The sequence below is a fragment of the Aethalodelphis obliquidens genome, unplaced genomic scaffold, assembly GCF_003676395.1.
Source record: "Aethalodelphis obliquidens isolate GAN/ISIS:26980383/991018 unplaced genomic scaffold, ASM367639v1 scaffold66, whole genome shotgun sequence".
NCBI lineage: Eukaryota > Metazoa > Chordata > Mammalia > Artiodactyla > Delphinidae > Aethalodelphis > Aethalodelphis obliquidens.
The window spans coordinates 5,209,300-5,231,709 of record NW_020838010.1 but is presented as its reverse complement, the minus strand read 5'-3'; the positions used below and the strand labels follow the sequence as shown (position 1 = coordinate 5,231,709).

Here is a 22,410-nt window from a genome sequence, read left to right as displayed (position 1 = left end):
CCTAAGAAGATTGTTGGGCAGAGCACATGAAATAATGGACTTGGAAGGGAATATGATGCTACAGCCAGCAGCTGTTCATCAGCTTGTTTCCTCTCATCCTCTGGCCTGGGCTTCTTCACGAAGAAGTAAGTTCATAAAAGAGGGCTGCTTGTATCTTCCATAATCTTACATGCTCTAATATAGCAAGCAGAGGCATTGCCTCATTGCGTCCAAGCGTACCTGCTTTCTAACAGCAATTACTCAAAACTAGTTCCACTTCTCCTCCTGTTGGCTTTCAATACCTCATCACATCTTTCTCTCATTCCCTCCACTCCCAGGCATAAAGCCTCATTCCCTGGGGCCCAGCTCAGGGCACTCTCTTCCCAAAGCCTTAACATTCCAAAGTAAGCACCTGCAATTTATGATCTCTGCTCCCTTCCTGCACGAAACACATAGCACACAATACGTATGTATCAGGAGGGGAATTGTGGTGGAGTGAAAAAAGAGCATTATACTAAGAATCAAATAACTGGGCTCTAGTCCGGCCAGTGTACTTCACTAGTTCTTTACCCTTGAGTAAATCATTTCCTCTCCGTATTTCCATCTGTAAAGGGATAGGGCAGGGGGGTGATTAGCTCTGTGTAGTACAAAAGTACTGATCTAGGAATCTGCACATTGGCTTTCTTATTCCACTGTGGCTGCTTGCTAACTTACTCTGCGACTTGGGGAAAATTATTTCCCCCTTTACAAGGGTGTATTCCCCCATATGTAAAACAAGAAGGTTGAATTAGGTGATTCATTAAGATCCCTGCCAGCCTGGAAATTGGATGCTTCTATAAAATGGGTTTCATTAAACAAATATGGATTGCAGTGCCCGCTCTGTGCCAGGTACTGTTTGATGATGGTTATGACAGAGCTTATGGCTGGACAAGGTCCTTGAGACCCTGAGTACAACTGCTGCTTGCTCCTGACAATGTCCCAAACTGGCAATATAGCCAGTTCCTGTAATTCCCGTGCATTCAGTCCCCCACCGCTGAACCCCTCTCCCACCACCTGTAACTTTACGCAGTGGTGATGAATCATGGAGAAGTGTCTGAAACAAACTCCACCGTCTGCTTGCTGGAGATGTTCACAGTGCTGTCAGCAAGCTTCAGTGTGGTCTCTGGCTGCCCTCATTGAGAAACAGGCCAGAAAGCAATGGCAGATTAATGGAGTTGGGAGGGAAGTGGTGGATTTTTGACAGAGGGGTCTGTGAAAACCATCTGTGAGCTGGGCTGAGGAGATTAGATCTAAAAAGACTCTCACTGTCTTGAATCTGAGATGACTTGTTCCAAAAGGCACCTTGAAAGGCCCTTACAGCTATAGATCTATGTTCCTGATGCCAGGCAGGGGGTACATGATCCATTTCAGAGAGATGAGATGCTTTCTTAACTTCATTCAGCAAAGGACCAGGCAGGTTTTCTTAGTAGATAGCCTAGTGTTAGACAACCCTCACTGGTTGGAAAGGTGCCTCCCATTTTGATTTTGGGAAAAAGTGACTGAACAGTGCTCACTCAGTGATAAGCAAAGGGTATGAGACTAGGCACCCCTTATTTTATTTACCCATTTTAACCTAGCTGATGTAGTACTGTGAAAGCCCACATTAATGCTCTCCTGGACATCCTACCAAGGTCAAATGGGCACATCCTCTAACTCCATGGTGAGCTCTCCTTCCCTCTTCTCCCTTGGAGTAGAGGCAGGCCCTGTGAGTTATCTTCCTTCTTTCTTAACTCTCTGAAAACAACTTGGTTCCTGGCCTTCTTGAGATATTGCCTCCTTCCAGGCCTTCATGTCAACAAGGCCATTCCACCAGAAGTTGGGGGCTCTCCAGAGAGCCTTGGTTTGATTCAGACTTCCCTCCTGTCACTTGTTCCATGCTGGATGTCAAGAGCTAAAAGCTGTCTGCTCAGGCTGCATTGGAGTGGGCAGAACAGTCACTAATTCAGTTCTACGCTTTTTCCATGGCAGCCTAGAGACCATAGAACTCTGAATCAGGCGGAAGGAAGGGAAGATGGGAAAAGTGCTGGAGAGCAGAATCCCATAGGGACCCAAATGGTCCTTGAGACAATAATCTTATCCAGAAGTAAGGGCCAAGAAGCACATGACTGAGCCCCAGGACTGGCCAGGCAGATAAAAACTAGGCCAATGGAGCCTACATGATAACTTTCTACATTTGGTGCTGTGACCCAACTCATCTCCCCATCCCCGCAGAGAAACCTGGGACCATGCGGAGCAGCCTGACCCTGGCGGGGACCCTCTGGGCCTTCCTGTCCCTTGTTACCGCTGTGGCCAGTTCTACCAGTTACTTCCTGCCTTACTGGCTCTTTGGATCCCAGCTGGGGAAGCCAGTGTCATTCAGCACATTCCGGAGGTGCAACTACCCTGTGAGGGGAGAGGGGCAGAGTCTGATCATGGTGGAAGAGTGTGGGCGCTATGCCAGCTTCAATGCCATCCCAAGCCTGGCCTGGCAGATGTGCACAGTAGTGACAGGTGCCGGCTGTGCTCTGCTGCTCCTGGTGGCACTGGCTGCTGTCCTAGGCTGCTGCATGGAGGAACTCATCTCCAGAATGATGGGACGTTGCATGGGAGCCGCACAGTTTGTGGGAGGTAAGACGGTGTTGCTGGGATTGGGTAGGTTGGGGAGCTTTGCAGGGGTGTGGGTAGTGGGGATGTTGTCTCATGGGGAAATCCACTCTCAGCTTCTCCCCTTTGTCCATCTCTAGGGCTATGAATGGGGACTCGTTTGAAACACCTAGCCTGGGACTCCCCAAAGTGCAATCTACATCAGGGTTTTATTCTCAGCAAGATTGGCTAGTAGGCAGAGTTGATATCTGGTTTTTTTAGCCCTGATTTTCATCACCTTCTTCTCCCTGCAGAGTGCCCATTGAAGAATATTATCCAGGTCTGCTTTCCAGGGGCAGCAACTTATACTCCAGTATTACTGCTCCAAAATAAACTTGACCTCTAAGATCCCTGATCTCTGGTAGTTATCTCAGAGGACAGTGATCTGATAGACACATACACCCAGGTGTTAATTACTAATAAGAATTTAATGTACAGTCCTCACCAAAAAATACATCTCTAATAGTGAAATGCTAAGTACCAGGCAGACTTCAGGTGACTGCTTATTTGACAGCATCTAAGGCTAGCCCTGTCTAGTAGCCATTAACAGACTATCCAGGTTTCCTGTGGCCCTGACGCACCCTACTTAGCTTTTCCCTCATTCAGCCTCCCTCTAAATTTAATGCAGGAGACCTGGATGCTGGCAGTGTGTGGATGGGCTAGGAAAGAGCAAAATGCAAAAATGGCAGACTGTAGGAAAGCAAGGGGAGCAGTTTAAGCTGAACGGAGAAGAAAAAGCAAGTTTAAGACAGACAGGCAAATGTGTGTGTGAATATGTGAGCTATGTTTTACACCTAGTTGGGGCAGTGGAAAAAAGCGCTGGTAGAACCTATTGCTGAAGTTTGTTGCTGTTGTTCCTAAAGTTGTAGAATCATTATTCATTATCACTGTCACCTCCATTAGCAGCACAGTGTGGGTGCCTGGAGCCAGGAAACTTGGATCCCACGTCTGGCTCTTTCACTAAGTTGCCCTGTGGCTGTAAGCAAATGACAGTGACCTCTCTCTTGTTCACTTCCTTTCTTTCCTTAAATTTGTTCATTGGCAAGATAACCCAGATCCTAATTTTCTTTCTTCTCTCCAATGACTGCATTATGTGGCCTTGGGGTGAGACGTTAGTGATGAGCTAAGACAGTGCTTCTCAACAGGGGCTGATTTCTTACATACCTCATCCCCCACCAGGGGACATTTGGTAAGGTCTTTGACATGTTTTTGGTTATCAAAAATTGGGGAGGGTGCTACTGACAATCAGTGGATAAAGGTGAGGGTTGCTGTTAAATATCCCACAATGCACAAGAACAAGACAGCTGACCACTCCCCAAAACAAAGAAGTATCTGGTCCCAAATGTCAGTGGTGCCAAGGTTGAGAAACACTGAGCTAAGGTATCATGATTTCCTGGCCTTCTTAGGAAAAGCACCAGATTCTCTTTGCTGTGCCAGTTAAGGTGATGTTTTCTGTTTCCCTCTTTCCTTAGACTCATTATGCAAAGTTTGTTTTGTTTTGTTTTTTGTTTTTTACATCTTTATTGGAGTAAAATTGCTTTACAATGGTGTGTTAGTTTCTGCTTTATAACAAAGTGACTCAATTATACATATACAGATGTCCCCATATCTCTTCCCTCTTGCATCTCCCTCCCTCCCACCCTCCCTATCCCACCCCTCTAGGTGGTCACAAAGCACTGAGCTGATCTCCCTGTACTATGCGGCTGCTTCCCACTAGCTATCTATTTTACGTTTGGTAGTGTATATATGTCCATGCCACTCTCTCACTTCGTCCCAGCTTACCCTTCCCCCTCCCCATATCCTCAAGTCCAGTCTCTAGTAGGTCTGTGTCTTTATTCCCATCTTACCCCTAGGTTATTCATGACAATTTTTTTTCTTAGATTCCATATATGTGTGTTAGCATACAGTATTTGTCTTTCTCTTTCTGACTTACTTCACTCTGTATGACAGACTCTAGGTCCATCCACCTCACTACAAACAACTCAATTTTGTTTCTTTTTATGGCTGAGTAATACTCCATTGTATATATGTGCCACATCTTCTTTATCCATTCATCCAATGATGGACACTTAGGTTGCTTCCAGCTCCTGGCTATTGTAAATAGAGCTGCAATGAACATTTTGGTACATGACTTTTTTTTGAATTATGGTTTTCTCAGGGTATATGCCCAGTAGTGGGATTGCTGGCTCATATGGTAGTTCTATTTGTAGTTTTTTAAGGAACCTCCATACTGTTCTCCATAGTGGCTGTACCAATTCACATTCCCACCAGCAGTACAAGAGTGTTCCCTTTTCTCCACATCCTCTCCAGCATTTATTTTGTCTAGTTTTTTTGATGATGGCCATTCTACCGGTGTGAGATGATATCTCACTGTAGTTTTGATTTGCATTTCTCTAATGATTAATGATGTTGACCATTTTTTCATGTGTTTGTTGGCAATCTGCATATCTTCTTTGGAGAAGTGTCTATTTAGGTCTTCTGCCCATTTTTGGATTGGGTTGTTTGTTTTTTTGTTATTGAGCCACATGAGCTGCTTGTAAATTTTGGAGATCAATCCTTTGTCAGTTGCTTCATTTGCAAATATTTTCTCCCATTCTGAGGGTTGTCTTTTGGTCTTGTTTATGGTTTCCTTTGCTGTGCAAAAGCTTTTAAGTTGCATTAGATCCCATTTGTTTATTTTTGGTTTTATTTCCATTTCTCTAGGAGGTGGGTCAAAAAGGATCTTGCTGTGATTTATGTCATAGAGTGTTCTGCCTCTGTTTTCCTCTAAGAGTTTGATAGTTTCTGGCCTTACATTTAGGTCTTTAATCCATTTTGAGCTTATTTTTGTGTATGGTGTTAGGGAGTGTTCTAACCTCATACTTTTAAATGTACCTGTCCAGTTTTCCCAGCACCACTTATTGAAGAGGCTGTCCTTTCTCTACTGTACATTCCTGCCTCCTTTATCAAAGATAAGGTGACCATATGTGCATGGGTTTATCTCTGGGCTTTCGATCCTGTTCCATTGATCTATCTTTCTGTTTTTGTGCCAGTGCCATACTGTCTTGATTACTGTAGCTTTGTAGTATAGTCCGAAGTCAGGGAACCTGATTCCTCCAGCTCCATTTTTTGTTCTCAAGATTGCTTTGGCTATTCAGGGTCTTTTGTGTTTCTATACAAACTGTGAAATTTTTTGTTCTAGTTCTGTGAAAAATGCCAGTGGTAGTTTGATAGGGATTGCATTGAATCTGTAGATTGCTTTGGGTAGTAGAGTCATTTTCACAATGTTGATTCTTCCAATCCAAGAACATGGTATATCTCTCCATCTATTTGTATCATCTTTAATTTCTTTCATCAGTGTCTTATAGTTTTCTGCATACAGGTCTTTTGTCTCCCTAGGTAGGTTTATTCCTACATATTTTATTCTTTTTGTTGCAGTGGTAAATGGGAATGTTTTCTTAATTTCACTTTCAGATTTTTCATCATTAGTGTATAGGAATGCCAGAAATTTCTATGCATTAATTTTGTATCCTGCTATTTTACCAAATTCATTGATTAGCTCTAGTAGTTTTCTGGTAGCATCCTTAGGATTCTCTATGTATAGTATCATGTCATCTGCCAACAGTGACAGCTTTACTTCTTCTTTTCCGATTTGGATTCCTTTTATTTCCTTTTCTTCTCTGATTGCTGTGGCTAAAACTTCCAAAACTATGTTGAATAGGAGTGTTGAGAGTGGGCAACCTTGTCTTGTTCCTTATCTTAGTGGAAATGGTTTCAGTTTTTCACCATTGAGGATGATGCTGGCTGTGGGTTTGTCATATATGGCCTTTATTATGTTGAGGAAAGCTCCCTCTATGCCTACTTTCTGCAGGGTTTTTATCATAAATGGGTGTTGAATTTTGTTGAAAGCTTTCTCTACATCTATTGAGATGATCATATGGTTTTTCTCCTATTTGAATTCACATTCTAACCTCCCTTATCTCTGAATAATCCCACTCTTTAGCTACTAATGATTTTCTGGCCACATTGGAAAGTCATTGGATTAATTTCTCTCTTCCGCTTCAAAACCATGGTACAGAACCAGTTATTAAGGCTGGTTTAAGCCTATGACTTTATCTCCCTTTGGAGGCTCCACAGATATTACAAATGAACCTTAAGTCGGCTCACCTTTCACCTGCATTCTTGGGCTTACTATGGCTAGCTCGGTACTTCTATGGGCACATTATTTCAGGAAGTGACACTTAGCTGACAGGTGAAAGGGGTGCTCCTTACAACGCATATTTATAGCCCCAGAGCCCAGTTCAGTGCCTGGCACAGAGCAGGTATTCAGTAATGGTAGAAAGAATGAACATATGGTTAAGGCAATGTTAGTGTATTTTGGGATAAGTTGGTCATGTGAAAGCTGGGTTCATTCACATCCTTTGCTTTTTTTCCAGGCTTCCATTCAAAGGCATTAGCACCCTGAGTTCTCTTCTCTTCTGACTTGAGAGTGATAACTTAGCTTCACTTGCTTTTCTAAGAATTTCCAGCAGAGGGTGAACAGGGACTAACTGTTAGGAATCAGAACGTCAGTAGCAATAGCCTCCATCTGACTCCAAGCATTAACACTGGCTCCTACACCCACCTTGCCTCCTATCTTAGGCTTGAGTGGTGAGACTTTCACAAAATGTTTATGGTTCTCCATATAATACATTTTGGTTGATCTCACTTTCTAGGTCCAGAAACTCAAAGGAAATTGTTGAAGGGAGATGTGGGTAGGTAATGGAGATTTAGACACTCATGGACTGAGTGGGGGAGAGCTTTAATTGAGCAGCAGATATAATACAGTGGCAATAGAAACATCAGTATCATGTTAATCTCATATGATTCTATTTTATATTCCCCATCAACCATTGCTCATAGGAACATAGTCACAGTGTTTACACTTAGATGGGGGTCATTAAAGTTCAAGAATAAAATGCCATTTGACAGTACTCATGGAAAGAATCAAGATCCAAGGTGTGCCACAAGGGTTATCCCTGGGGATATTGGACAGATTGCTAAATTTATACAGCTTCCCCGCCTGTAATACCAGCCAACTAAGTGTCGTTCTCATTTCCTTTTTAGAAACTGGTGCCTGTCAAAGTTGCATCAGATGTGAAGGAATGGTGAAGGCTGCTTGAATGTATCATATTTTCTAGGCACCCCTTGGCATACAATCATTATCCAAGGTTCTTCAGAGATCTTGGTGTCTCACTCCTCAGAGATGGGCTTTGCTTGTGGCAGAAAGCCAAGCCTGAACAGCATTTTGAGCTCCGTGGATAAAAGACATAAGAGAAAGAGCTGTGAGGGTTAAGTTTAAGCTTGTTGTTCAGCAGAGGGAAATTGATTTTGTTGCTCCAGGCCTGGCTGCTTCTCGGCAGCTAGCGCATTAACCAAAATACATCAGGGGGAAGAGCCATTTTTTTTCAGGTCTGGTTTATCTCTGCCAGACCCCAAACCACTGAAGAGATGGAGGATCCATTAAGAACTACTCCCTCCCCCTGCCTGACTTTTGTTCCCCCATTTGGCGGCTGCCCACAGAGATGAGTGGTGGGAAGTGGGAGAGACAGGAAGAAATAAAGAGCTGCTGGCCTGAGTCATACTCAGCAAGGTGACCTGATGGGACCCTTGGGTCCCATTTGCTCCACCTGCAGCTGATCCAGCTGGACAAGTGTAGGTCCAGAGAGCCTTCCACTGGGACCTTCATGCCCTCCTCTAACCGGTGAAGGAAACATCTGGCCAGGAGATTATTTCAACCCTGGGGATGCTGAGGTTTCTAACCAGCTGGCCCCCAGTCCCTGAGAACAAGGTCATTATTTACATTCCCCTGTGTATACATATGCAAGATGCTTGTGAATTATCCTCTACCTTCAGTGAGAGCTAACCAAAGAAGAAATAAGTGAGAAGTAAATATAAGGAACTCTTGGCAAGAAAAAGTGTAAGATCTTGGATCAGGTTCCTTGAGGGAGGCCAAGAATCTTTCTAGATCAGGGAATGTATCAGAATCACATGGAGTGCTTAAAAAATGTGGACCCAACTCTCCAGTCCTCTTTCCCATACTGATACACACAGCAACAGGTGGAAGGCTGCATGTTTTGGAAGATCTCTCCAGTGACTCTGATGTGTTCCCTTTCCCCAACCCAAGTGAGAACTACGACTCTGGACTTTTTTTTTTTTTTTTTTTTTTGGTTAAGCAGATGGAATTCAACACACTCAGACAGGCACTAATGATTTTCTCCATGGAAGGTCCTAATGCTACATGCTTCAAGCTGAATGAAAGTTGCCACTGGAGACGGATCACTGAGAACTTGATTCAAGGAAAGGGTGCTGTTTTCTAAAAACCATTATCTTCTCTGGAAACCAAGCATTTCCTGGAAAGTCTTCCAAAGTTTCATCAGGCATAATTTAACTTAGCCTTACCATGCTGAACAAGGATTATAAAAGTGGCTTTCTGTTTCGCAAATGGTATTTAAAGAAGTTAACCTACTAACAAAAACTCATGTAGCAAATTTGAAGCAGAACAGAGACTGTGGTCCAGGGTTTCTGACTCTCAGCCCTGGGCTTTATGCACTGATGTCATTGATTTTTCTTTTTCCGTTTGGAGAAGAAATTCTATCACAATGTTTTTCAGAGTGGTCCATGAAGCCCTTGTATAAGAAATTGCCTGGGGTGCTTGTTAAATACAGATACCTTAGTGCCTTTCCAAGCCTACCCAATCAGAACTGATGCCTGGCACTCTGCATTTTACACGGCCTCTCATGCTGATTTATTTTTGAAAGCATAGTATGAAATATTTCAGATATGTGCACTATACAGCTTAAGAAATAGAATATTACCAATGTTGTTGAAATCTCCTTCATACCCTGATAGTATTCTCTTGTTCCCACAGCAAAGTTAACTACTGTCTTGGATTTGTTATTTATCATTTCCCAACATGATTCCAGTACACACTAACATTTGAAAACCTCTGCTCAGTTTTGTTCATAGTGTTGCTTTTTTCTGAAATTCTGTTTTCTTCCATCTCTGCCTGTAAATCTCTCTCTCTCAAAGGCCAGGTCAAATGCAGCCTCTCTGTGAAGCCTCTCCTGATGTACTTTAGAAATCTCTAGCAGAGGTGAACTGTTTTATAACTCTGAGAGAGAATATGCAGTGAAATGAATAGCAGAGTTGAGTGGGAGTGTTCCCTGGGAAGGGAAAGCTGAGATATAGCTGGACGGCAGACATAAATTTTCCACTATGTTTGAGTTGAAGTTGCTATAAGAGCAATAAATTGAACAAATTAATAACAAATTAACCCATACTAGACTTCTGCTCAGGGTAGTAAATTCAAACTACCAAATAGCCATACTTGGACAGATATTTGGGAGTGGGGTGTGAAGTGTAACAAGATGGCTGCCCACCCAACAGTTGCACTTGTGAATGGGAGGTTGTGGTGGACAAAGGAGGTTGATAACACCCAGCTGAGGAGACTTTCCCTGCCCGGAGACAAAAACTAGGCATCTACCTAATTGAGAATGTGGGAGATGGTTATACAGCTGTTGCGATATGGGGAAGCAGTCATTCTGGCAGCAGGGGAAGATTGAGGGCAGCTGGAATGTAGCAGCAGAGAGGGTTCTGAGGTCTGTCCGAGACTGTGCGCCCAAAGGTTTGTACTGGCGTTGAGGTTGCCACAAGGGCTGAACCCGAGCAAAGTGTCTAACTCTAGGCCTCTGTTTGGTCAGAGCAAGGAATGAAAACTATAGCAACCGTGTTTCAGGAGGACGCTTGGTACGTTTTGTGATAGGGGATTCTTGTGGAAGGAGCAGTTGAGGAAGGGAAGGAAGATGGCAGCCCACTGGTCACCTGCACATGTTCAGTGGTGGAGTAAGGGTGGTAACACACTCTAAAGGGCTTTCCCTTTCTAGAGGCAGGTGCAGTTGGGACAGACTTCTCCATGGGGCGTATGTGTCTGGAGGGGCAGTAAAACCTGTAGTTAGGAATGGCATGTAGAAAAGTAGAAGCCAGGGCTACAGCTCATACATGGCAGGGCTGGGATTTAAACTAATTTTCTCTGCCCCCAGAGCTCCTGCTTTTAATATTTTTAGTGGTGTTTTTCTTAAGTGTTGGTGCCAGAACCTGAAGCATCAGCATCACTAGGGTGCTTTTGAAAGACATATTCCTGGGCTACAATTACTGGATCAAATATCTGTGGGTAAAGTTCAAGAATCTACATTTTAAATAAGCCCCCAGTCTTCCAGAAGGTGGCAGAGCCTGTCAATGGAAAATGACTTCTATGTTGCTATTTGAAGCCCATCTTCATATCCCAAATTCATTAGAACTGTTGGGGACAAATATAATTGAGGATAAATTATCCTGTGACTTCATTTTAAAATAACACATCTTCTAGGACAAATGTAATGAATCTTCTGTCAGTTACAGGTCCAATGTCTCCGTGAAGTATGTTTACAACCTACTGTGCTCACCTGTCTAAAAGGCAGGAGGGAGGATAGGGGATGGGAGGTGTGGTAGGGCAGGTTGGGCAGAGCACGGAGCCACATGCGCTGGGGCAAAACACATACCTGGGCAGAGATTCCTGGTCTCTGGCCTGGTGCCTGTGAAAAATTGCAAGGTAACAACTCCAAGCAGGCAGCTTTTAAGTCAAGCCCTGTCTTTAGGGGGACTGAAAAAGGTGAAAGGTTCCTCCTGCCGTGTCAGGAAAGGCACTTAGCCAGCACAAGCTCCTGCTTGAGAAGTCAGAGCTCATGCCAGTCCCAGGGATCTGAATGTGGAGGTTAGAATACAGAACTGCTGTTCTTTTACGAACTTGTGTTCTTTTCTTCCTAGTCTGTGTGGGAAAGCTCACCTTTTATTAACTCTTGTCTCAAAGGGTACACACTGAAAGCAGGAAAAGGCTGAGGTTTTGTTTCCAATTTTGTCCTTAACCCATTGTACATACTCTGGGCTTACATACTCTGGCTCATACCTCCTCATATCCTATGATTTCAGTTTATCTGTGGTGAGAAAAAATAGGAGTGTTGTTCCATTGCCACTGGATAAATTCCAGAGCCTAGAAAAGTCTTTTGAGTGACCAGTTTCACTTCCTTTAAGACTATCAGACAGATAAGAGTGTCTTCTAATTTTAAGCATTCCACTGAAGGGAATTTCTAACCTTAATTAGTCACTCTTTTGGTTTCTAAACCCTCTCTCACCGTCAGAAAGTTCTCTCTGTTTTCCTATTTCAACTTTTCTTGGTTTTTCTTTAGGTCCTTGTCTTTTTCTCTGGCCTCACTGAGTATTGAGAACAGCTGGTTGCCATGTTGCTGACAAGCTTAGCGAGTACTTTGAGATCTTCCAAAAGGCTGCAGCTGAAGGCAAAGTGGGCTTATTAGCTTCTCAGAGTGTATATGGAGTCTTCCTCGGTGAGGAAAGAGAAACGAAGGTGAGGCTGGCAGTCCCTGGGGCAGCTTGCTTTTCACGGTCCGAAACCTTTCTGTAACCTCTAACTATGCCACCCAGTCATCATTAGTCAAATATCTGCTTTGTGGAGGCTCTGTGTCATGTGTTAGGTTCTGCATCCACACTCAGGGCGGGTGACCTTCCTATGAACTTTGGTGTAGTACTCAAGTATAGCGTTCTTGTAGTTAGGCTCTCTTGGCTGTAAGCAGCAGAGACTTGCTTGAGTTCTCCAATGAAAAGGGGACTTATTATAACACAAGAAAAATGGAACTGGAAAGCCATTGGGAAGGACTAGATTCTCTAGCTCTTTCAGGAGCAGTATGGAGTTTTCCCCTCATGATGTATCTGCTTCCTGCCTCTCTATTCTCTTATTTTACCAATCGGTTTCCTCAGCTTACCCAGAATTGATGTCTATTCATAAGTTTGGACTGAACTTGGCTTTAGCTTGACACACACTTGATTTTGCCTCCTGGTGTTTTTTCCTAACTTCTGCTCCATCTGCTAACTAGCTCAGCTTCTCCATGTTTCTTTTCTTTTTAAAAAATATTTATTATTTATTTGGTTGCACTGGGTCTTAGTTGCGGCAGGCTGACTCCTTAGTTGTGGCGTGCTGATTCTCAGTTGCGGCATGCATGTGGGATATAGTTCCCTGATCAGGGATCGAAACTGAGCCCCCTGCATTGGGAGTGTGGAGTCTTAACCACTGCGTCACCAGGGAAGTCCAGCATCTGTGTTTCTTGATTAAAATTTCCAGAAACAAAAATCTGGCCCAGCTCTTCTCTTCAGAGCACGATATGATGTCATCCATTACTGGCCAGCCAATGAATTTGGTTGCTTTTGTGTCAGATGCCAATGCTTAGTTCAATCCATGGTCGCCAAAGGCAACGGAGAGGTGATCATAGGTTATAAAATGTAAACCTAGGCAGTAAACAAGAGCTGTGGATGAGGCAGTTGTCCTTAAAAGACAGTGTCAGCAAGCAGACCCAGATTTGTATCTCTGGTCAGAAGAGTAAGGTTATCACTAAGATCACATAGATTTTCCCTGTAGTAACCAAATGACCTAAACAAAATGGAGGTGAAGGCAAGGGGCACAGTGGAAGGTTCTGGAAGCCAAAGAAAGTAGGAATGCTTAGCATGAAGCTGGGATGGTTTCTCAGAAGAAGGAAGTGTTTCTGGAAGAGGGAGTCTGGTGCCCTGCTCACCGGGAGAAGCCTAGATAACGTGGATGCTTTCTGTAGATCCCAGTCTGGCAGCTGAATTCAAGCTACAGAAGTCATGACCTACCTTTGACTAGTAAGGACTGACTTGACTCTTAGAAAAGGATGAATTGTAGGAAAGAGTAGCAGCCCCTACCTTTTTATTCTTTGTAAATCAGACCAAGATAGAAGAGGAGTCTGGTTGGAGAGGCCAATTCAGCTTTGTAAGTCATTGGCAAAAACATTTTGGCTGTGAAAAGCATACTGGCCTGTCTCAATCCCCAATACTGTCCTTTCTTTGTGAGTTGTCCCCTCCACTATCTACTGCAACTCACCACCTCTGGCACAGCAAAGAAATCCTGTTGAGTTGGTAGTGTCATAGACATTTAGGGTAAAAGGGGAAAGGTAAGCTCTGAGTGGAGGAGGGAGAATTTGAGCTGAGCTAATTCAGAGGGAATGTTGGGATGATAGAAGACCTGTTATATTTTTTCTACCTGTGTGTATGCTTTTATTTTTTTTTTCCAGGACTGCTGATAAGCTCAGGCTGTGCATTATACCCCTTGGGATGGAATAGCCCAGAGATAATGCAAACATGTGGGAATGTCTCCAATCAATTTCAGTTAGGTAAGGTGCCCTGTGCAGGATGGTGGTGATGGCTCAGCGGGAATCTGTTTTTCAAAGCGCTCTTGGAGGTGCCTGTGCTTGCTCGTGGTGCTTGCCTGAGTCTCTCACTATGTTAGCTTGTGGGAAGTGGTGGATTGGTCAGACTTATGTGGCCTTGCTAATTTACAAGGGTTGAACATAAATTCTACTTCTTTAACCATATCTCTCCACACTCTTTATGTAATTTTACCCAGAGTCCTGCGACCGATTTGGGACAACCCTATCTACAGAGGGATTCCTAATGCTTGGAGACTGCTAATCCGTCATCCTCTGAATAAATACTAGTCCCTGTTGTATATCCTTCTAGGCACTATTTTCCAAATACAAATCAATAGTATCTCTTCTCGCTCCCCACTGAGGTTATAACAAGAGGTAATTTGCTTTACATCATGCATTAGGAACCTAGGTTAAACACTGGGAACTGTTACTGGCATTTTTACATTGTTACTGGCATGTTAATGACAAGAGGTGTTAAATATTAAAATGGGTGACAGAAGTAGCTCTGGGCTCTTCTGTGGTTACCAACTTCACTGAGAATGGCTTAAGTTCATTATTGTGAATTGGGAATAGACTGGACTCTCCCTGGAAGATTTCAAAATATTTGTCCAACCTACCATGATGGAAGAGAATAGGAGGAGAAATGTCCAGGTCTCCTTGAGTATCCTCAGTTGAAGGAGAGGATTTTGGAACAATGAGGCCACCCATTCCCTATAGCTTATGCTCCAATACTTCCCTTTTTTCTCTGTGGCCTTAGATTGTTTTTTGAGTCTCACCTGACTCATTTTTGGAGGAAGGAGCTGTTTACTCTACAAACATAACATAACGGAAGGGCTATATAGAAGACATGACAAATGTAGACCCCAGCATGTTCAGTGTTCCTGGCTCAGGGCAGGGCTGACTGGTAAATATAATTCTGCCATAGGTGAAGGAATGAATAAATACTTGGCAGGTGCTGGGTTGTTAGTCCTATAATTCTACTTTTCTAAAATAACAGCTTTATTGATATATAATTCACATGCCATAAAATTTGCCCTTTTAAAGTGTACAATTAGTGGGTTTTAGTATATTCACAAGGTTGTGCAATCATCACCACTATCCAATTGCAGAATATTTTCATCACCCCAAAATGAAACCCCTTACCCATTAGCAGCCACTCCTCATTCCTCCCTGTACCCAGCCCCCAGAAACCACCATCAATTTAGATTTACCTGTTCTAGACATTTCAGATAAATGCAATCATATTATAATATGGGGCTTTTTGTGTCTGCCTCCTTTTACTTAGCATGATGTTTTCAAAGTTCATCCATGTTGTAGCACGTATCAGTACTTCTGCCTTTCATGGCTGAATAATTCTCCATTGTATAGATATAAAATATTTTATCCACTCATCAGTTGATGGATACTTGGGTTTTTCTACTTTGGGGATATTATGAATAATACTGCTATAAAAACTTGTGTATAGGGCTTCCCTGGTGGCGCAGTGGTTGAGAGTCCACCTGCCGATGCAGGGGACACGGGTTCGTGCCCTGGTCCAGGAAGATCCCACATGCCGCAGAGCGGCTAGGCCCATAAGCCATGGCCGCTGAGCCAGCATGTCCGGAGCCTGTGCTCCGCAACGAGAGAGGCCACGACAGTGAGAGGCCCACATAACGCAAAAAAAAAAAAAAAAAAAAAAAAAAAAAAAAAAAAAAAAAAAAAAACTTGTGTATACATTTTTGTTTGAAAATATATTTTTATTTCTCTTGGGTATGTATCTAGGTAGGTGTGGAATTGCTGGGACAAATGGTGACACTATATTTAAGACTTCTGAGGACACTTCAGGCTGTTTTCCAAAGTGAAAACATCACTTTGGAAACTGCATCATTTTACATTTCCATCAGCAATGTATAAGGGTTCCCATTTTCCAAAATCTTCACCAATACTTATTTTACATTTATTAAATTATAGCCATCCCTATGTGTGTGAAATGATATCTCATTGTGATTTTAATTTGTGTTTCCCTGATGATTGATTTTGTTGAGCATCTTTTCATTTACTTATTGGCCATTTCTATATATTCTTTGAAGAAATATCTATTCAAATCTTTTGCTGATTTTTAACTGGGCTATTTGCCCTTTTTTGTTGAGTTGTAAGAGTTCTTAATGTATTCTAGACACTAGACCCCTTTCAGTTATATGATTTGCAAGTACTTTTTCTCATTCTGTGGGTTGTATTTTCACTTTCTTGATGACATCTTTTGAAATACAAAATTATTTAATTTTGATGAAATCCACTTTTATCTATTTTTTCTCTTGTTGCTTGTGCTGTTGGTATCAGATCTAGGAATACAGTATTGTCAAATCTAAAGTCATGAAGACTGTTTTGGCTACTCTGGGTCCCTTGCATTTACATGTGGATTTTAGGTTCAGCTTGTCAATTTCTGCAAAAAATCAGTTGGGATTTTGATAGAGGTTGGATCAGTTTGGAGTGTATTGCCTCTTTAGCAATATTAAGTTTTCCAGCTCATTGAACACAAGACGATGTTCCAGTGAGTTAAGTTATCTTTAACCTCGTTTGATGATATTTTGTAGTTTTCATTATATAAGCCTTGCAATTTGTTGGGTGACATATATCCCTAAGTATTGTTTTGATTATATTGTAAATGGAATTGCTTTCTTAATTTTATTTTTGGATCACTCATTGTTAGTGTATAGAAATACAAATAATTTTTCTGTATTGACCTTATATCCTGCAAACTTGCTGAACTCCTTTACTAATTCTAATGAACTTTTAGTAGATTACTTAGGATTTATTATATACAAGATCACATGATCTGAGAAGAGAAATAGTTTTACGTCTTCCTTTCCAATCTTTTCCTTGTGTAATAGCCCTGGCTAGAACCTCTAGGACAATGTTGAATAGAACTCGTCAGAGTTTTCTATTCAACATCCTTGTCATATCCCTGATCTTAGGGGTAAAGCATTCAGTTTTTCACCACTAAGTAAGAAGTTGGCTAGGCTGTTTTCATAGATGGCTTTTATTAGGTTTGAGAAAGTTCCTTTCTATCTATTCTTAGTGTAAGTGTATTCATCACGAAAAGGTGCTGGATTTTGTCAAATGCTTTTTCTACACCTACTGAGATGATCATATGTATTTTATTGATTTTCATATGTTAAACCAACCTTGAATTTTTGGGATAAATCACAGTTGGTCATGGTGTATAATCCATTTTATATGTTGCTGGATTCGGTTTGCCATATTTTGTTGAAGATTTTTGCATCTATATTTATTAGGAATATTAGTCTGTAGATTTCTTTCTTGTGATGTGTTGATTGGATTTTGGTATGAGGATAATATTTTTCTAATAAAATGAGTGGCTACTTTTATTAATGTAAAATGCCAGAGTGAAAAACTGGAGATGTCATTTGCATGTAGTCGTATGGCAGTTTTCTGCATCAATCACCACCTCCAAGGACCTAGTTCCCAAATGGGCAATCTTGTGTTTGGCTGCCTCTGTCCCAAGTTGACGGGCTTCAATTGTGTTTACCACAGGATCATTACTTTTCTCTTCCTTCATTTACTCAGGTTTTTTTTTTTCCTTTGGTTACTGTTTCCCTCTCCACTGCATTCTTCTCCTTTATTTACCCTTCTCTCCTACACCATATATTTGCCTAAGGGCTCTAGCTCCCCTCTCCTTAGTGCACTGGACACTGTGTTGTTCTGTGAATCTGTAGAGGTGAAGGAATTGAAGAATCCTGCTTGAGTGAAGCCCTCCTAGTTCCTTTTTTGAATCACTGTCACATCCTTCCAACTCGCTGTGTCTCTTATTCCTCTGAAGCCCACATTTGCTGCCCATATTCTCCAATTGCATGCCTGTATATTAGCACCTTTCTGGTTAGTACTGAAAAAATGAGATAACCTGTGCCATTCCTGACCCATTTCTAGTCAGCTGCCCAAACATACAGGACAATGACAACTCTATTAACAGTTGTTCCCTTGCAGTATAGAGGTGCTAGGAGCAGCAGTAAAACTTGTAGTAGAATTAAAAAGAAATCTTTCATGATGTGATGGGAATGCCAAGGTTGTGAATACCAAGATTTGGGGATGCCAATGCTAGAAGTATAGCCTTTCTCCTTAGACCTTTCTTTAATACCCTGGAGATTCTGGCAGTGTGGAAGCATCCTCACACACCTTAGATATTAAGAGGATATATGAATGAAATAGGAGAAAAGTACTGAGTGTCCAGTGTATAGGCCTTTGTTCCCTTTTCCTTGAGAGGCAGCATGGTATACTGAAAGATCATAGAGTTTGGAGTCAAAGATCTCGGTTGGTATCCAGGCTCTGCCATCTTTGTAGTTGTATGGGGTTAAAATATCTATGTCTCAGTTTCCTTCTCTGTAAAATGGAGGATGCTAATAATACCCATATCAGTTCTGTTGTTACGGTGAAATAAGAAAAAGTATATTGAAGTATCTAACACAGGGTTTGACTTAAAATAGATGAGGGGCTTCCTTAATAGACAGCAGAGAAGAATGTGCTGGGGGGTAGACTGTCAAATGATGGCATTACTTTGATTCTGCTGTAGGCTCTGTACCCTCCTATGTGCTCTGTATTTTGGGAAGGGAGAGACACAGAGCCAAGAAAGACATGGACCCTACCTGAGCTTCGTACCCTGAGTGGCTTGAGAGAGGTGAAGGGGATAGGGAGGACAATAGAAGCAGGCATTGCCAGTCAGGGAAGTTGATTCTTAGAGTAAGTAGATTTCTCACTCTGATACTTTGAATGGCATCCTGCAGCCTCCAGTATGAAAGGGTAACCCTCATGTCTTCAACTCCTCTTTCCCTAGGCTTCCCAGTCAAGTTATCCTAAACCATCCACAGTTATGATTTTTAGTCCTAGCCTGAATTATCAAAGATATGACTTGTATTAAGACAGCAATCTTGATATCTGTGTTGCATTAGAGATAGCCACAAATGCTTTGATACTCTTCTCATATAGAGGCCAAGTCAATCTCTACCCTCTATCCTCCGAATCTGGGCTGGCCTACCTACAACTGCTTTAATCAATACAGTATGGCAGAAGTAACATCAAGTTTATTCTAGGCCTAACATCTAAAGAACCTGTAGTTTCCATGTTGGTTTCTTGGAGCTCTGAGCCATCATATAAAAAAAAATCTGACTACTCTGCTGGAGACCACATGGAAAGTCCTGGAGATAATTGGAGACAGAGAGGCCCAGTTGAGTCCAAACTTCCAGCCAAGGCACCAGACATATGAGTGAAGCAGTCCTGGACCCTCCACACTAGCCATATGAATACCACTGAATGACCCTTTTTGATCCCAATTGCACTAGAAGTATTGCTCAGCTGAGCCCTGACCAAATTGTGACTGACAGATTTATGAAATATAATAAAATGATTGTTGTTTTAAGCTGCTATGTTCTGGGAGTGGTTTGTTATACAATAATAGACAACCAGAAAAATGTCAATTCATATACATGAATACAAAATTTAAATACAAAATTTAAATACAAAATTTAAGATTATTATTTTTAATCAAAAGTAATTTATGTATGTGACAAAATAAAACAGTACACAAAGGTTGAACATGCAAAGTAAGTCTTTTTCCTGACACCAATACCATTCCCCAAAGAGACCATTACATTCCTTTTGTATCTCTCCAGAATTTTTCATAAATGTAAAAATATGTGTTTCTATGCATATCTTTATTTTGTCCAACCAAATGTATCTATCTAACTATCTAGCTATCCATACTGTTCTGCACTTTGCATTTTCCACTAACCAATATCTCTTGAAGAGCTATTAACATTTATAGATCTCCAGCCTATGTTTTAGACACACCCTAATTTTTCCATTGTAGGAATAGCATAAATTCCACGAGGGCAGGGATATTTGTCTGTGAGATTAAGTAACTTGCCTAAGGTCACTCAGCTGGTAGAATGGCAGAGCCGGGATTCAAATTCTAGAAACCTGGTCTAGGTAACACCATCCAATAGAAGTTTCTGCAGTGATGGAAATATTCTGCGTCTTGCTGTCCAATGTGTTAGCCACAAGCCACGTGTTGTTGGTGAGTGGTTGAAATGTTAGGTTTGTGGGACTGAATTTTTAATTTGATTTTATTAATCTAAATTTTAATAAATATTAATGTATTTAGTTTTATGAATGTAATTTATTTTATTTTATTAATTTAAATGTCATAGTCACAATGTGACCAGTGGCTACCATTTTGGACAGCAGGGCTTGAGAGTCTGTGCTCTTAGCCGCTATGCTCCTCTGTAGAGAAGAAAGAGCCTATTGAGGAGACACAGAAGGAGTAGCCAGAGGGATGTAAAGAAAATGAAGAGTGTGGTGTCACAAAAGCCAAGAGAAAGAGAGTATGTCAAAAAAAGAAAGGGGCATGGTCAATTGTGTTTAATGCTGCTGCAAGTTGCTGGTTGGGGATAGAGAAGTGGCCATTGGAGTCAGCCAGACGAAGGGACCCAGAGGAGCAGTTTTGGATTTATAGATATTAGAGGTATTATGAGATGAGGAAATGAATGCAGTACGTGCCGACAATTCTTTCAAAAAGTTTTGCTATGAAGGAGAGCAGAGAAACTGTGTAGTAACTGAAGGAGAATGTGGGATGAAGAGAGGCTTTTACTAAGATGACCAAATAGTTGAATGATGATGGTAATGATCCTATAGTGGAGAGAGATTGATGCAGAATAGCAAGGTCCTTGACAAAGTGAAGGTGTAATGAGCAGGACCCGTGAACAGAGATTTCAGTTGATTTCAACTGATTTCCTATACACATATTTCAGCTTCACTGTGATTTTCAAAATTCTCTTAGATCTATAAAACTATTAGAGCATTCCTTCATATCCAAAGACCTATAAGCATTGGATACACAAATGAGCCCCACTGAGAATTTAGAGAAGCTAAATACTTCTAATGGCACATAGCTGTTTTCAAGCAAGCTTATAAAACCATTGTGTTATCAGGAGCACATAATTCTAAGGTAAGGTCTCTACCTTATCAATGGATCACATTAGCAACATGTTCTCCTGAATATGATCTAATCTGATCCTTTAAAGTACATGCATAGCAGATGGTAGTATGCCCATTTTATAATGAGGAAACCCTGAAATATGGAGAGGTACAGTGATTTGTGTAAGGTCACACAGCAAGTTAAAGGCAGAACTGTGAGTAGAGCCTTATCTCCTAATTCACTGTCCTATGTGTGCTACAATGACTTTTTTCCTCTCTGTTGGTGAGGGTGTATCTTGAGTCATTTGAGAATTTTTTTCCTTAAGATATGCTTTAGCTCTATTGTTTTCAGAAACAAATGTCTGAAACATCATGGAAAGTACCCAGTATTGCATCCTGTCTTCCCCCACCCTCACCACCTGCGCTCAGCCTGAGTTCCCTGTCAATCTTTTAGTATAATCAGAGTACAAATAAATAAGGCAGTGGCTGGACGTGATGGGATTCTCAAAGAGTTCCTCAGTGGAATGAATATGTGTGGGAAATTTTAAAGTGCCTCTAGATTTGACTTGCACTAATAAAGGAACCTAAATTGCCCAGCAAAACTTGATCATAGAAGAAAGATATAAAGATGTGTAGAAAAGTTTTTGTGTTCCACGTTCTAAGACCATATGCAGTCTACCTAGGGCCTCTCTCTGGTCTTGTGGGATATCTACTCCTTATGTGTGTCTTATCTCAGTCTTTCTTCCTGAGATAAGGAGACTGTGTGTGTTTTTTGGGGGGAGTGTCAGATAAATGATCTGAAGGGGGTGGGGAAGATACAGATCTCAAAACAAAAACTTACAGTTACAAAAGGAATCTCAGACCCCTTGCCCACCAAAAGTTTGAACTCTTTCTTTCCAATGCCTCTCCTGTTTCTAGGATCTCGTCTCCTGTCTCTCAGTCCATCTTCCAGGTTCCCTGCCATCCCAGTCCTCCCCCAGTGCCTGCTCTACATCCTGCCCCCCCCCCCAGAAATTCACTTACCTGGCTCTTACCCACAAGATTCATCAGTTAAGTTTAGGTAATTGACTCTCTTTCTTCTTTTTCTTCATTTAAAGAAGAAATTAACTTGTATGGAACCACAAAAGGCCCCAAATAACCAAAGTAATCTTGAGAATGAAGAACAAAGCCAGAGGCATCACACTTCCTGATTTCAAACCATATTACAAAGTTATAGTAGTCAAAACAGTATAGTATTGGGCTTAAAAACAGACACATAGATCAGTAGAAGAGAATACAGAGCTCAGAAATAAACCCACACAAATATGGTCAATTAATCTATGACAAAGGAAACAAGAATATACAATGGGAAAATGATAGTCTCTTCAATAAATGGTATTGGGGAAAATTGACAGCCCCATGCAAAAGAATGAAACTGGACCACTATCTTACACCATACACAAAAATTAAAATGGGTTAAAGACTTTAACATAAAACCTGAAACCATAAAACTCCTAGCAGAAAACATAGGCAG

At 41.6% G+C, this 22,410-nt stretch overlaps 1 protein-coding gene across 2 annotated transcripts in view; it reads left to right on the top strand.

Annotated features, from left to right (window-relative positions):
• LHFPL1 (LHFPL tetraspan subfamily member 1) overlaps positions 1-22,410 on the top strand; it is a 51,417-nt gene that overhangs the window by 5,618 nt on the left and 23,389 nt on the right. The window contains exons 2-3 of one of the 2 annotated variants that reach the window (XM_027089545.1): positions 2,230-2,625; positions 13,797-13,895. In XM_027089545.1, the coding sequence (XP_026945346.1) occupies positions 2,244-2,625; positions 13,797-13,895 (481 nt within the window). In that variant the 5' untranslated portion in view covers positions 2,230-2,243. Of the gene's footprint in view, positions 1-2,103; positions 2,626-13,796; positions 13,896-22,410 lie in introns of those variants that run through there. The other variant, XM_027089544.1, reaches the window with a different exon arrangement.